General features: G+C 39.3%; 1 protein-coding gene across 1 annotated transcript in view; it reads right to left on the reverse strand.

Moving 5' to 3' along the window:
- Positions 1-432: 432 nt before the first annotated feature.
- Positions 433-17,482, reverse strand: part of GPR155 (G protein-coupled receptor 155) — a 782,878-nt gene continuing 765,828 nt past the window's right edge. Inside the window, exon 16 of the mRNA XM_044075558.1 lies at positions 433-577. Coding sequence (XP_043931493.1) covers positions 517-577 — 61 coding nt within the window. The 3' untranslated portion in view covers positions 433-516. The remainder of the gene's footprint in view (positions 578-17,482) is intronic.

The following is a 17,482-nucleotide window of genomic DNA, read 5'->3' on the forward strand; positions in this document are numbered from 1 at the left end:
CTGACAAGCAATTTATAATCCATTTAGTAATGTATCTCTTTATGCCAGTTTTCATTAAGCAGTTACAGACAACCTTATGTGGAACAGGATCAAAGGCTTTGGCAAGATCCTGAAAAATTATACCAGATTGCAGTCTCAGGTTTAAAGCCAAGGTTATCTGTTCATAGAAACTTATTAAGTTACTCAGGTATGATCTACCTGTAATAAAACCACATTGATCTGTGTCATTAGCCGATAGGCTGATATCTGTGTTACTGATTTGATTAATTAACCACCTTTCAAACCACTTGCCAAATAAAGACGTCAAACTAATATGCCTATAATTTCCCATTAGATCTTATCCTTCTTAAGAATAGGAGTTATACAGGGGGTCTGCCAAGAAATTGGAAAAAAAATCATTAAACAAAAGTTTATTGAAGATACTGCACAAGATAACTGACCACAGATAAAGCCGGGTCCCAGTGATAAACGTCTTCTTTATTTTATTCAGGGCTTTTATAACACAAGTATCTGCTATTAAGAGGCAATATCCAGATATGGAAATGTATTCAGTGGACTCAGTATGCCTGTCTCACAGCTGGAAAGAGAGAAAAATATGTTGAATTTACTTGGTATAGTATAAGTTTACTGAATTACTTCATTACCAGTTCTAATAGTATGAATTAATATATTTGTAAAATGTGCTTTATTAGAAATATCACTGATCAATTTATTTTGTACCTTAACTTCAATAACAATTTCCTGTTTCAATTTCTTAAATTGCATTAATTTTTTTCTTATTAGCAGTTGTTGGAAAGGTTTTAAAAAGTTCTATAATGTCTTTTTTTCCCTCTTATATAATTTTAAAATATTCATGTTCCACATCACAGGATGAGATGTACCGACCTTATTAGTCATAAATACTTTGTCACTGTTACTCAGTTTTTTTTTTGGAGACGAAATACTCATACTGAGCCACAGGAATGAAAAATAAAGTGGGCCAGTAAGTATTTACAATTTGGGTGACCAAACAGTCATAATCAGTAGGGTCCAAAATATTCATTTTCACAACTAATGTTTTATGGTTTGCTATGCTGACCTGAAATGAGATGGCATTATGATCAGACAAGCAAAGAAGTGTTAGGACCTGTAACTGGTAAGTTTTCTCAGAAGTATCAGTTGCAACAATATCCAATAAGTGATTTCCTTGTGTTTAATTTGAGACCAGCTGTATCAAGACAAAAAAATTAAACAATGTTAATAAATTCTCTTTCAAACTTTGAATTTCTAGACAATGAAACCCAATGAACACTGGAATAATTAAAGTTCCCAAATAGAATAATATTATGTTTAGTGTCAAGACAACCTTCTAGATTAGATGCATAATTCCAGTGCTTATCGCTGTCCATTCTGGGACTACGATAACACAGTACAAGTTGAATGTATTTCTTACTATACTTATCAAAAACGTGCAACAATAGTTTTAAACTCGGCATTCTGTTTTATAAGAGAAGCTGGAACCCACAAAGTAACACCACCTCCTCCGGTGTCTTGACATAATCATCCACAAATACATTAGGAGAGTTCCAAGACTTGTTATTGCAACTATTTTGCAATTTTCTTTAAAAATTCATCCCTTAAGTTTGTTGATCTTGTTCCATAAGCTTCTAGCATTACAAAAAAGCATTTTACATTATTATTAAATTCCCTGTTGTTTGTGGCAATTTTTGTGATTTGTCTTTTGATAAAAAATTATCAACTGAGTCAATGAGTTTACCTGCAACATAATGTCTCAGATGCAACATACCCTTGAAAAGAATTGTATGAATCATGAACACAATCTTCCCAGTAGGTGATTAACTTTATACTGTATACAAGTCATTTGTCCCAATGTATTAAAAGTCTGATCATTAGTGAATAAATAGTCCATCCAGGAGCGTGATGGTATAGTTACACTTAACATATAAATTATATGTTGTCTTTTTAACAGATCAGTTATCTCAAGAACATAGTTCATCATGTTTTAAAGAGGTATGTTTAAGGTAATTTATAGCCTAATAATTAGGTTTCACTCATAACAGACTTGGAAGTAAACTGAGCAATTTTAGTCCAAGAAGGACTGATACTATGTGCAAGACTTTATTACTTAAATATCTAACAGTAGGTCTTAACATAGTGTCTCCTAAAATTAAGAATTGCTGCCTATTTCCTTCGCTCAGTTCAGTTTTGTCTGGCAGACAATTTAGGTTATCAGAAGCAGGCAGTGTATCCCTTATCTCATTCTCTGAATTTTGCTCTTTGATGCTGGCAGTCTTATAAGCCTTCTTCCTTACAATTATGTGTTTGCCAATTCAGATGTCCTGATTTACAGATAAAGCTGATTGTCACCTGTTACAGCTTCTTGTTCTTTTGTGCTACATCTATTCTTGTTTTTATTATGTAGTACAACTTCTGGGTAAAGGCAAGTACTTGGACGTACAGGACTTGCTTCTGATATTGGGGAAATATCCCTTATTTCAGTCTCTATATTTATACCAGCACCCATATGAGTCATGTCTTAGCAATGAACATCTTCAGTTGCAAATTAAAGTTATTTGCCACATTCAGAAGTTTCTTGTGCTTTAATGTCAAATGCATTCTTATTATGATTTAATACAACAGCTTCTGAATAGAGACAGCTGTTTAAGTGTACAGAACTTATGACAGGCACAGAGGAATACTCATACTCCTGCCAGTATTGTGCTACACTTACCAAGGACATGTATATGATCAGTATCTATAGTAACAGAGTCATCTCTTAAAGTAATTTTAGTACTGTCAATAACACACTCATGGTCAGACTTATCACTTTCATTATGCAATTCAAGAGGTGTTAATGGGAATATTTTAGACATTTTGTTATTTGGCTTTTTGATGCACTTTACTTTTCTTATTTTTCACTTTTATTTGTGAGACAAGAAATATTGAGGCCCTGACTGGTATTATCTGCATAACTTGTTTTTGATGAACTTTAGCCCAAAGATTTCTACTTTCTTAAATTATACATGTCTTCTATATAGTCAGTAATATAATTAGAAGCTGATACAAAGGCTCTTCCAAAGTGACAGTGGCAAGAAGTTAAACAACATTGTTTTTGCTATTTAGTATATTTATTATCTGCAAAGATTACAGTAAAACAGTATACATTAAATATTACCTTCTAAAATTAAGTCACGAGTTCACAAATGTTAGTCCTTACAAAGACGGGCATCTTTGCATCTTCACTTCAAAGCAGTAATGCAAAATCCACCCACAGCTATTTTTTTAAAGACAGCAAACACTCTAGATAGGCTGTGTTGCCTGCATAGCCGGCGTTAGGCACCCGCCACACCTGTGGTCACGGGGAGCCCCTGATTATCTCCCCGCATGTGGGGGCCCCCTCATTAAGCAGCAGCGGGTTTCTCCATCTGTTCTGCTCCTTGCCTCGTTCATTTAGCATCGTCGTGCCATTCCATTTTTTTTGTTGTTTTTTTTTTTTTTTTTTTTTTTTAAAGAACTTGCTTCCTTGACTGCTGCAGCTAATCAGGTCCCTTGCTTCACTTGAAAGCTGCACTCAATCAGGTCTGCTTCAGTGAAGCTAGGGATCTAACTGGCTGCAGCAGTCAAAGATGCAAGTTCCAGTTTTCTGATCGGCTTTGCTGTAATCTGTGGTCTGTTGGGTCAGTCCTATGGATTATCGGCGTCAGGCATACCTCTGAACTGCTCAGTTTTTTTAATAATGCTTCATATTTTTAGTTTGTTCTTCATAAAATTTGTGGTTTTCTTCACTAAATAATGGCAGACATTTATGTTTCAGACTTTATATCCTTCAGAAAATGCAGGCTAAAGCAAAGCCTGAAAGCAAGTTTATAACTTTATATGAGCAATATTTAAAAAGTGTCCCTATTTTTAAGCCTTTGTACCCCCATTATTTTTGGCTTTGTCCAGATTTTTCACACTAAGAGGTTAAGAGGTGTGGTGTGAGGATGGATGGAGAATGCAAGTTTTTCTGGAAAGACTGTGGGACCAGCAAAGCAGCTGTATTTTAACTGCCTTTGTAAGGGCAATTTTCAAAAGATCTGAGAAACTGTCCTTTTGAGGGAAATTTTAAAGGGGCTGAACTGGTCTGGTCTGTGTGTAGGAGAAGTAAGAAGAGGATTAATACCAGCCTTGTATCAACTGCAGAAAAGGTAAGTTGCTGGGTTTATTTTTAACTTTATTTTTTGCTAGGGGGTGGTAAGGAAACCTATGGAGAGGATTGTATTGCTTTTTTTCTGCAGAGTTCTTATGCGAAGATGATTTTTTGGGGGGGTGGGGTGGGCTTGTGGTTATAACAGTTTTATTTTACCTTTGGCCAGAATTCTTCTGCTAAGAGATTGAGGAAGGAAGGCTTGTCTGTAATTAATGTTCAGATCTGAAGTAGTTTTTTTAGCTAGTCTTACTTAAGAATATTCATTAATGTATTTTTGTTTTGTGTACAATTGTGCTGAAATATTGGTAGTGGGGGGGATAGTGGCCGTGAGAATGCTGCAGAATGTACAGATGTTTTAATGTATACCAATACAAACCCTGTTCTACTAGTATGTGTTCTGCATAACGGCAATGTTTACAACTATGCCTGATACTACACTTTTATTCTATGATAATTTTTTACTCTGTCCACAATTACTGTGCTGAGAGGTTGGGAGGGGAGTTAGAGGCTGTGAGAATGTTGCAGAATGTACAGCTGTTGTTTTAATATATACTAATGCAAACCCTGTTATACTAATATTGTGTATACCGGCAATATTTACAACTATCCCTGATGGTACGCCTTTGATCTATGATCATTTTTTGCTTTGTCTGGAGTTATTGTGCTGATAGGTTGGTGGGGGATTACGGGCTGTGGGAATGTTGCGCAATATTCAGATGTTTGCCTGGTATTTGCCTCTTTTCATTAAAACATGTGGGGTTACGCAATGCATTTTACTACAAAATTTGTTATTCCAGCATCTTTGTTTACTCATAAACACATTGTTTTTTAATGGTATGCCTTTGTGTTTTTATTTTGCTTTCATTTCATCCAGATTTATTGTGCTGAGACACTGAGGGGTAGGGGCTGTGAGAATTCTGCAGAATGTACTGATGTTTTTTAATGGTATGCCTTTGTGCTTTTATTTTGCTTTCACTTCACCCAGATTTATTGTGCTGAGACACTGAGGGGTAGGGGCTGTGAGAATTCTGCAGAATGTACTGATGTCTTAATGTGTGCCAGTGCAAACCCTGTTCTACTATTGAAGTTGATCATAGCAAAGTTTCAAGCTATCCCTGATGTTACACCTTTGTTCTGCCATTTTTTTGGGGGAGGCTTTGTCTGTAATTGTTACACTGAGAGGTTAGGAGAGGGATAGGGGCTGTGAGAATGTTGCTCAATGTTTAGATGTTTGATATGTGTTTTTACTCATCAAAAATGTGGATTCACACAATGCACGCTACTGGAAAAATCTGTTATTCTTTATTAGTTCATAAGTCCAGTGTTTTAAATCCCTAATGCTACGTCCTTGTCTTTTTAAAATTTTTTTTACTTTGTTTTTACCTGCTCTAGAACTGTGCTGAGACTTTTGGGGGGGACTATGAGAGTTCTGCAGAATGTACTGATTATTTTAATAAATGCTAATACAATCCCTTGTTGTCCACATATTTGTAGAATACATTCTGATCTGTAGTGAGAGTAGGGACCAGGTTGAGGTGGCCCTGGAGAGGTGGAGATATGCTCTGGAGAGTAGAGGAATGAAGGTCAGCAGGACTAAGACAGAATATATGTGTGTAAATGAGAGGGATGGTAGAGGAATGGTGAGGATGCAGGGAGTAGAGTTGGCGAAGGTGGATGAGTTTAAGTACTTGGAATCAGCAGTTCAGAGTAATGGTGAGTGTGGAAGAGAGGTGAAGCAGAGAGTACAGGCAGGGTGGAGTGGGTGGAGAAGCATGTCAGGAGTGATTTGTGACAGACTGGTACCAGTCAGAGTGAAAGGGAAGGTCTACAAGAGGGCAGTGAGACCAGCTATGTTATATGGGCTGGAGACAGTAGCATTGACAAAAAGGCAGGAGTCAGAGCTGGACGTGGCAGAGTTAAAGATGTTAAGATTTGCACTGGGTGTGATGAGGGTAGACAGGATTAGGAATAAGTATATTAGAGGGTCAGCCCAGGTTTGGAGACAAAGCCAGAGAGGCGAGATTGCATTGGTTTGGACATGTTCTGAGGAGGGATGTTGCGCATATTGGAAAAAGGATGCCAAGGATGGAGCTGCCAGGTAAAAGGAAGAGAGGAAGGCCTAAGATGAGGTTTATGGATGTGGTGAGAGAGGACATGCAGGTGGTTGGTATGACGAAGCAAGATGCAGAGGACAGGAAGAAATGGAAAAAGATGATCTGCTGTGGCGACCCCTAATGGGACCAGCCCAAAGAAAAAGAAAAAAACAATCCCTGTTATTCTAATATCTTTCTATGTTTATCATAGCAATGTTTGCAAGTATCCTTAATGTTACACCCTTTTTCTGCAGTTATTTTCGGCTTTGGAATTATGCTGAGAGGTTAGAAGGTTGGTAGGGGCTGTGAGAATGTTACACAATGTCCAGACATTTGTTAGTTTTGGTCTGTTCATCAAAAATGTGGGGTCACACAGTGCATGCTTATTCTAGCATCATCATTAGTTCATAATCCCAGTATTTTAAATTCTTAACGGTCAGTCTTACTGTAGTGCTGTCTTCGTCATGTGTGGGTGTCTATGTCTTGTGTGCAAGTCTGTGTAGCTGTCTGTCCAGTAGGTAATCATTTTGCATCTGCACATGGGGGTTGTTCTAAGAGTTTATTTTTTAGTGTTCTAGCATGTCCATTTATAGAATATGGAGGTAGTTTTAAAAATGAGTTGGATAAGTTGGAATGTAGATTCATTATTAACTATAGAACACTTCAACCACGTGGTATGAATATTGATAGTAATTTAATCTTATAAAATAACTCACTTGGGTTACATAGGCATTATGCATTTAGTGTTAAAATTGTTTAAAGTACAAGATCATTTAATGGCTTAAATGTTAAAAACATTTAATAAGGTAAATGTTGTTTACATTTGATTCATTGTTTATAATGTTTCTATGGGTCTCTAAATTTGAATGTTTTAAAATGATGCTTTAAACAAAATAATAATTTTTGAGTACTCAGTACTGCAGAATTTATGGAAAAAAATATATTTATTGGAGAATTAATTTATTGTTTAATTAAGTGTGTTTGAATGGTATATAAGGTGGTGTTTTTGTGGTGTTAATTTATTCCTTTGAAGGCGAAAAGCAGAGGTACCAGAGAAGAATAAATGGTGGAAAATTTACCCTGCCTGCTGTTATTTTTGGAAGCTGTGCTGTGGAGTGATGTGTTGATGTTATTTTTTGTCCTTTGTTGGACGCTTGTAGTTCGTTGTTGTATTCTCTGTGTCCTGTGTCTCTGTCCTGTGTGAGAGAGCCTGTGTGGGTGTTTTTGTGTACCTCTGAGGGACTGGCTACCTTAATGCAGTACAGAGGCTTGCCATAACGTAACAACATTACTACTAAATGCCAGTCAGTGTGTGTGTGTGTGTGTGTGTGTGTGTGTGTGTGTGTGTGTGTGTGTGTGTGTGTGTGTGCGTGTGTGTGTACATCTGTGAGTAGCTACCTTGCAGTGGTACAGGGGCTTGTAATGTAACATTGATACTAAATGCCAGTCAGTGTGTGAACCTCTGTGTGTAGCTACCTTGCTGTGGTACAGGGGCTTGTCATAATTTATTGGTACTAAATTTTATTTATTTAACTTTTGTTTTCTGGGAAAGTCTGACAAGGACAGAGCCAATTTTCAGCCAAGGCCCAGGAAGAAATGTTGCAGAAGCATGTCTTTGGAATGTGGGAGGAAACCCATGTGAATGCAGGGAGGACATGCAAACTCTACACAGAATGCACCCTAGCTGAGAATCGAACCAGAGAACCTCTTGCTAAGGGGCAACAGTGTTAACAGCTGCACCACTGCGCAGTCCCAGTCAGTGTGTGTGTGTGTGTGTGTGTGTGTGTGTATATATATACCATTATGAGTGGCTACCTTGCTGTGGCACAGGGTTTTGCCATAATACAACACTGGTACTAAATACCAGTCAGTGTGTTGTACCCTGACATTTCAAGTCTTTTTAATGGTCTGAATGTAGTAACACTACACAATGATTGTTAAGTGGTGCTGCATGAGCTTTATAGGGAAGGGGGCATGACAGCAATATGGTCACACTTTTTGTATTCTCCTGGGTAGGGCCCACAACTTGAAACTTGCTGGGGGCCACCAAAATGCTAGCACTGGCCCTGCTTGTCTGTCAGTCACTTTACTTCCTCTAAGTATCAAAACAACCAAAGAAATAAAACAGAAATGTGTCATGTTCCTCATGTCTTCAGAAAGATGGGGGAGAGCACACAAATAAATAAAAGTACACAAAGTGTAGTCGTTCAAGTGTCCCTAAAAGGACAGTAAGTCAAAAACACAGGGAATCGAATGCACAAACTGCACAGCATGCTCTACTCATGTCTACGCATAGAGCTACTTATTTAAAGTAGTAGAGGACATTTAAAACATTTATTTTGCCATACCTGGTTGTGTAAAAATTGGCTGTAGATGACTGTCACACTTGAAGTGACACCTGGAATCCATGTGCAAAAAAAGGGGTTGTGGATGGATGGAGGTTTTTTTGCTCTACAATCTGTAAACAACTTAAACAAAAACTTGACTGTGACAGATGATGAACCAAAATTAAAGTTCTCATTCTCAGAGACCTAACTGCTGAGCTGGCTACCACCTGATCTTATTCCTCATGTACTAACTTTTCCTCCATTCCCATGATGTCCATACAATGTTTAAGTGAACATGACTTTATTAAAAATACCTAAAGATGACAGAAGGTAAAACAGTTGATGAAATAAGCACTGATTCAATGTCATGAATTCTTGGTAAGCAAAAATGCAACAAGCTTAAGTAATAAATCAAGCAAGTCCTACCAGGTAATGCAGCAGCATTTCAATGAGGCTGACAGCTGAAATACCAAATGACAAAAATGAAGTCAACAACAAAAAATCAATTAACACATACATAAAAGAAAAAAGTGCAAAGGTGGTGGGGAGGCCTATTGTGCCCTTTATCTCACAACTAAGATATTCTCATTCTGAAGATAATAACTGTGAGGGGAAAGGCATGTCTCTTTCCCATCCTTATATGACCCTTAAGTATTAAGATATGGCAAGATTGTGATATCTGACCAAGCAATTTCAATGTCTTGATTATTATTTGGCATTGGAATGTCCGATATCAGCAAGGAGATTTATATATTATACCATGTGGTGTTTCAAAGCTCCTACAGGCTGTAACCACTACAAGCTATAAACACCCATTAATACATGCACTTCTCTGGAGAATTAAGTACTTCTTGGCCTTACAATCTACAAAGCAGATAAAAAATTAGGCAACCACCTTTAAGAATGGAGTAAACAGCAATTTACATTCTTCCCATCTGACAAAACAGGTATATTATACACAGCCTCTCCAGTCACAGTCTGTCGTACACACTACCGAAGCTGGGACTGTCACTGATACAGGAATGCACTCACAGGTTTGCCAATTTTTTTTTAAGCTCTGTTTGCAGTACCTTATACACGGCTCATTCTTGTACTCCTTGGTGTAAACAATACGACTTCCACTAACAATCCCCAACACTACAAACTTGGCTGCTATCCCATCTTCAGGATGGGTACGCTAGGACCAACCTTTCCCTTCTGGCTCCTGTACTACTGTGGTCACTAATTAATCCCCATCCTCTGCCATCCAAGTCACAGTTAGAGCTTTACCATCTTGTTCCACAAACTGAGCAAAAGTAATGATAAAGCATAAAAATATCTATTTGTTGATGTGAAGGTTATTTTTCAACCAAATATATCCAGTGGAAACCTGGGAGAACCATACTGTTAATCAACTAGTTCACAGTAACAAAGCATGCAAGGGGAGATTGAAGGAATGAAACCCATGACCACTTAAAGCTTTTTAAATTCACAGCTTTCACTTACCACACTACATTGCCAAACCGTTTGGGTGCTCTGTGCCACTCATAACAATGCTTCAAGGTTGGGTTTGACTGCTTCACACTACTCCTTCACAACAACTCTAAAAACTTATATGACTTCTGTATGTGCAGGTGTCCATGTCTATTATTTAAACCCTTACTCTCTCTCTCATGTCATCTACATCAGTCTTGCACCTCTAGCATTTTATTTAACCACATCTCACCAAGACCTAGCAAGTTTTTAACAATTTAGTCTCAGTAGTAGCAGTTCCAGTAACTCAACAGGCAGCACACTTACATTTGGTACAGAAAGCTATTCCAAACAGCAGGTAGTTAGATTAATTTACCAATACTGACACTGCAGTGCTGTGTAAGGGGAGTGCTGAGCTATTGAGTGTGCCATCCTTTGAATGAGATGTTAAACTGAGGCCCCATCTGCTTGAGTCGGTGAACGATCCCATGGCACGTATCAGAAAGAAAAAAAGGGAAGTTTCCTAGTGCCCTGGCCAAATGTCCACTAGTCAGTATAAGTGCCACCTGAGGTCTCCCCTGAAAAAAAAGACCACTAGCCTAATAGGACTCACCCAAAGTGTAAGTAAGTAAATAAATAAAAAAATGATGTTTTAGGTCAGCAGAAGGTAGTACATCAGTATGGTGAAACAGTACTTAGCATTTTGTCTTATATACAAGAAATGATTTGCCTATAATTCCATAGCTTACCAGGTCTCTTTTTTATACGTAGGAGCTCACATTCTTTTATCTAAATATAATGTTTTTCTTATTTTTTCAGCAAACAGGTAATTTCTAGAAAAAGATATTAAATGTCATGCAGGTACGACTCCCCAGCAACTCTGACTTTGTAATTTGCAAATTTGATCACGTATCGCTAATGTAACAGCTGTTGTTAAATTTCAGTGATGTGCAGTTATTTTGTGCTAGTTTTGCTTATCTTTGTCCTTCACATCCTGTAATGTAGCTGTGTGCTTCCAAAATGCATTTCCCAGTTTTCTTTTAGCTGTAACATACTCTAATTTTACTGTTGGTTTTCTGGCTCCTTCACATATGCTGCACTGCAAAGTACTTACTGTATATCACAGCTGTCTGTAGAAGTAATTGACCCTTGTTTCCTTTGGAGAAAAAAGTCAACAGCTGTACCCAGTTAGCACATACTAAATATCTGAAGATGTACTCGCCCCATGTCACTTTTAGAATATAAAAGGAAACAATGTTGCCAGGCATGGTTATTTTACTTACCTGAAGATGTAATCTCCACATTATTTTTTTCATGGAGATAAAGGAAGCCAGTATGACCATCTGGTAACACACACACACACACACACACACACACACACACACACACACACACACACACACACACACTTTCAAAATGGAGTACTTGTATTACAATGTCATAATGTAATCAATGGCTTTTAAAATGTAATACTCATTTTTCTATTTTTAATATCCTGAAATTATTCTGAGCAGCTAACTAAATATTTGTGCATATACATATATCTGTCAGAAACTCAACCAAACAAATGTTTACAATCATTAACTGTTCCTTCGATGAAGGTTGAACGTCGAGCTAGCACGTTCGTGAAAATCTACTGCCAATCATTAGCGGACCGGATTTCCGCTGTGGCAATCCCTAACCGGGAAAAGCCGAAAGACAAACAACAACAAATGTTCATTCACCGACCCATTAATTCCCAGTATGTCTACAGTCAAGATTTAAAATGTATTTGTAGATATTATACATAACTTATACCAATGACAATACTATATAAAAAGTGCCTACTGTTTAACATGGAGGAGTGACATAATACTTATACAGCCAAAACATAACACTAAAATCACTACCAAACATACAAAAAAAAATGTATATGCAATTGAACAAAAACGAATACCTGTATATCTTGCACTATGTCTAAGATAAGATCAGAAAACTATAAAATTATTTTCTGGATGATTAACATTTCCATATTATTTTAACTTTTTTTAATGACACAGCTTGTGTTCATTTAGTGATAGATATTTGTCACAGCACCTTATAATAATTGACAGACACAAAAAAATCAATTACTAGGATGCATGAAATAAATTTTAATAATTTATAAACAGTATAAGCAGTTTTTCTGTTAGTATCCTAGTAAAATTAATTTAGGTGTGCTTTATTAATATTCCTTAATACCAATGTCCAACCCAATTAAATACATATAAGAAGAGCACACTTCTCAACCTCTTATAACAAGAAATCTGGACAAAAACATTTATAAATATGGGATAAAGACCCTAAAATATGGAACATTTTAAAATATTGCTAATATAAACTTAGAAAGTTGATAAAACAACAGGTTTTGCATTAGCATGAATTTTTCTGAAAGGCATGAAGTCTGAAACTCAAATGTCTGTCATTTCCTAACTTCAGTCTTTAATAATTTGCCACTAATTTGCCAGAAAACCACAATTTTATGAAAAACAGACCAAAAATATGAGGCAAAATTCTGGACACTGTAGAAATCTGTACAGCTGACAGGTAGAAGAGATGTAACAGGAAGAATACAAAAACATACAACACAAAAACTATAAAACAAAAAACAACCACAGCAAGGGCAATGCCAAGGTCACATGACACCAAATGACCAATAGCAGCCTATTTCTTTATTGGTGAAACAACTCCCACCATTTTTTTTGGCTGCTAATGGTCCTTTGGTGTCATGTGACATATCTGTGATTTTTTTTTTTTATATGTTGGGTTGGATACGCATTATATTTTATGAAGTTCTTACATTTTTAAAAGAAGAACAAAAGCACTTTAAATTCATTGTCCAGAGCCTTGCCCTGGTTGCTTTTTGTTTCATAGTTTTTGTGATATATATACGAAACATGTAGTCACATATTCATACTTGATTTCTATAAGGTATTACATTGTTATGGCATATCAGAGGATACCATTTCATAATAAATGTTTTACTGAAGGACTATGTTACAAATGTAATGTGAATGTATACACATAGTCATGGGATATTTTATCTTGTAGAGCTGTGTGTAGCCTCAGTTAACGAAATGAAAAATCATAGGTGGCTACACATGGTAAATGAGTTACTGCACCATAAATTTACAAACTTCATTTAAGCAACAATGGAAACTGCAAAACATATCATCCTATCTAAATTAGGAAAAACTAATCTTGTAACAAGCTGTGTGGATGACAACTATTCGTGCAGTCATTATAGCAGCACTGAATGGATGTGTGCTAACCTGTTCTCACATTTACTTTACCTTGGTATCCTTTTGCTTTAAACTTATTCATGTCTGCTTCTTTAAAAACAGGAACATTTCTTCCTCTTTTTTGTAGCATTCTATCTTACCTTACAGAAAAGAGATGCATGTTGTTTTGGTTGATGTCCTTTTCACTGAAGTAACTGGTCAAACCCAGCACTGAATCAAGTACTTCAGAGAAATGCTTCTCCTCCTGCAAGGGCTGGCCCCCTGCACCTTCTTCAGCATAACTATAAGGCCAATCTTCCTTGAGAAAAGACTAGTAGCATCTTCAGATTCATTCAGCCCATCTCAAATGAACAGCCTATAGGAAGACTGGTTGCAACTAATTAACAGCATTCCTGAAAAGGTTATGGCACATACAGAAAATACCACTCAGTTTGTAAACAATTTATATGTTGAACAAAGAATAGTTGTGTAAAATCTTACCATAACCATAGATGTCCTTCTCTTCCATGTTGCAGTATTCTAGTTGGGGAACTTCCTGTCCTCAGGCAACTCGTACGTCTGCTCCTATACAAAAGCTTCAGCTTGGCTGTTGCAGTGTGTGTGGAATGTCAGACATAAGGCCATAAACCAGGAGACTTAAATGTGATGTCTACATGCACAATCCTCAGAACTTGAAGGTCAGCAGGCAGAGAAGAAGGCCAGGCAGGAGGAATGCCAGTTGGGGATAGGTGTGCGCCCTTGGTGTCCTTCAGTAGCTTAGGTAGATCCAGGTCTTAGCTGGGACTAAAGGAGAAAGGATAGGGGGTAATGTTGGGTAGGAAGGCATACTGCAACATGGAAGAGGGGGGAGCCATAAAGAAACTTCCCCTCCCAAGAGATGTTAAAAGCATCTACTCTCCATGCTAGAGGGGAGTGTGTCTTTGAGCAGAAGGCCTGCAGCTGCCTGTTCTGGGGGGAGGCAAACAGGTCTATTTGTGGAGTACCCCACCGGTGGACTATGTCTAGGAAGACCTCCTGTCCAACATCCATTTGTGCTGTGGAGAGGAAGTCCTGCTTAGGAGGTCTGCTTGCATGTTGTCCTGTGAGGGGATGTAGGTCACCTGCAGGACCAGGTTGTGGTGAGAGGCTAGGTACCATATCAGCAGGGTCAGCCTGCACAGTTGGTAGGCTTTTGTTCCTCCCTGTTTGTTGAGGTACCACATAACCATGGTTTTGTCGGTCATACCCCTGGGACCAGAAGGGGAATAAAGGTCCTTAAGGCTAGGAAAACTGCTGTTATTTCCCTGACATTGATGTGCTTGCTCTGTAGAGAAGCGTGCCACTTTTCCTGGACCCTGTAGGATGCCAGAGTTGCACCCCAACCTGAATCTGCGGCATCTGTATGCATTGTTTGGGTTGGGGTGGGTGGTTGCAGTGGAAGTCCCAGGTTCATTTGGAATTGCTGTATCCGCCAGCTTATTTCTTTCTTTAGACAGGGAAGGAGGGGAATATCATGCTCTAAGTGATGTAGGTGTTGGGACCAAATGTTTTTGAGGTACCACTGTAGCTTGCCCATATGCATTCTGGCCAGTGGTAGCATGGGGATGGTTGCTGCCATTAAGCCCAGGAGACGGAGGAACTGCCTTGCTGTCACCTTCTTGGAGTGGAGGGTTTCCTGGAAGTGGGAAGTCAGGGATAGAACCTTGCCCTATAGGAGAAAGGCCTTCATTTTGTCTGTTCTGATTCTGCAGCTTAGGAAAATCTTGTCCTGGCCTGAGTTCAAGGAGGACTTTGGGAGGTTGATAGTAAACCCTAGATTTTGCAGAAGGGACATGGTAAAGTGCAGATGTCTTGAGAGCGTATCTTTGGACGCTGCTAGTATTAGGATGTCATCCAGATATGGGTATAGCAGGATTCCCTGAGTTCTGCAGAAGGCAATGGCTGGAGCTAGGCACTTTGTAAAGACTCGAGGGGTAGTGGATAAACCAAAGGGCAAGGCAGTATATTGGAAATGAGAGGAAGGTCTAGAGAAATGCAGAAATTTCTGTGGGAAGTCCTGATGGGAATGTGAAGGCATGTTTCTTTTAGGTCCAGTGTGGCCATGAAGGCCTTGGCTGGAATAAGAGGCAGCAGAGTGGGTAGAGACAGCATTTTGAAGAAGGGTACCTGAAGGTATAGATTTAGAAAGGAGAGATCTAAAATTCATCTCCAAGGGCCATCTTTTTTGAGGACCAGGAAGAGACGAGAGTAGAATCCCTTTCCTGAGGGGTCAGGTTCTATGGTGCCTAGCTTTAATAGTTCTGACAAAACCTGTGGTAGGAGATGAATTTGTTTTTTTTGGGGGGAAAGGAATACTTTTCCTGGGAGGTTTTTCTTTCCAGGATAGGAAGCAGCCTATTTTGGATAAAGGATAGAACCCATTGGTCTGTGGTGATGAATTGCCCGAGGGGGAGAGAGTGTGGAAGGCGTGCAGAGAGTGGTAGGTGGACAAGGCAGTCCCACATTACTGGGACCTCCTCTAGCCTGAAAGGGTTGCCTGGGTTGAGGAGGTGGTGCATTAGGTCTGGAGGAAGTAGGTCTTCTTGCCCCTCTTCTAGATCTGGAAGAGGAAGTAGCTGCCTGAGGAGGGTTGCGCCTTACAAAAGTGGTTTTAGCAGGGTAGTTCCTGTAATACCTGGGAATGGGGGACACTAGCAGATGCTTGATATCCTGTAATTCTTTACTTTTTTCCTGCAGACTCTTGAAGAGGTCTGCAGATTGTTTTCCAAAGAGGAACATGTGATCCAGGGGGGCGTCCAAGATTTTGGACTGGAAGTCTTCAGGTAGATTCTGAAGTCTCAGCCAGGAGTATCTCCTGAGGACAGAAGCAAATGCTGCAGAGTGGGCATATGCCTCTGTAGCATCATAGCTGCATCTGATTGAGTGCCTGGCTACTTGCTGAGCCAAGGACAATTTGGAAGTAATGTCAGCCTTAATGGGACTGTCAGGCATAGAGGCCAGCATGGAGGAGGCTTGAGACACCAAGTCTAGAGCATACTTAGTCATGTGGGTCTGATAATTTATGGCTCTGAATGCCAAAGTAGAGGATGTGTATACCTTCTTTCCCATATATTTGCTATCTTTATCAGAGGGTAGGAGGGAGGAGGAAGGCAGCAGTCTAGACTGTTTATCAGGAGCAGTGACAACAACAGCTGGGTCCACCAAGGGAGGTTTAACTAGGTAATTTTGCTCCTCTGGCACTTTATAGAAGTGGTCAGGGCACTTGGGGGCCAGAGGCTGGGCGTTCGGGGTCTTAGAAGCTGAACTAAAGGCATCCAAGTTAGCAGGAAGCACTGACGGGACAGCTGAAGGGGAGGGTGATTCCACTTGAAGCAGCTCAAAGTACCTCTTTTGGGTGTCAGTCATTTGGGAAGTATCCCATTTGAGGTAATATTTCATCTTGGTGATGGTCTTATCAAAGGTAATATCCTCAGGGGGAGAATCCCCTTCCACAGATTCATCAGGAGAATAATACTCCTGGGGAGACACAATCTGAGATGTATATGAAATAGGGTCTTCTGAGGAAGAAAAGGAAAAATCATGCTCTTCCTCCCTAACTTGAGAGGCCATGGGTGGGAGGGAAGAGCCAGAAGGAGGCCTAGGGCTCAGTAAAGGCAGAGTAGTGGGGGCTGAGGCTGAAAGGCTAAGGGCAATAAAGGCCTGCATGAGAGAGGAAGTGAAAGCCTGCCAATCTGGTATGGTTTCTGGGGAAGAGGAGGTATGCTTGTTTTTTTTTTTCTGTTTGGTTAGGTGGAGGCAGGAATCGGCCCGGTATCCGGGAATCGGCCCGGTATCCGATTTTAAAGACAATTCCGAAGTCTGGATCCTGGTCGGAGGAAAGACAGAAATTGGTTCCCCCTCGACACTGACAGCAGTCGGTGTCTGGGCAAGCTCCGACGACGACGTGCCAGTCATTGGCTGTGCAACGGCTTCCTTAAAGGTAGTTGCTGAAGTTGACATATCCTCCGAGCGCTCCTCAACTCCTAGATCAATAGTTGGCAGGGTGTCAGGAAGTGGAGCGGCAGGCGAGGAAGGCCTAGGAATCTTGGCCTTCTTTCGTGGAGGTTCGTATTCAGCCTCCGAAGTGGGATCCATTCTAAGGTCTAACCATTTTAGGAGTTGGTTTTCTAGGTAAAGGACTAA

This window comes from Protopterus annectens, chromosome 6.part1 (genome assembly GCF_019279795.1).
Source record: "Protopterus annectens isolate FY-2018-M chromosome 6.part1, PAN1.0, whole genome shotgun sequence".
NCBI classification, from domain to species: domain Eukaryota; kingdom Metazoa; phylum Chordata; order Ceratodontiformes; family Protopteridae; genus Protopterus; species Protopterus annectens.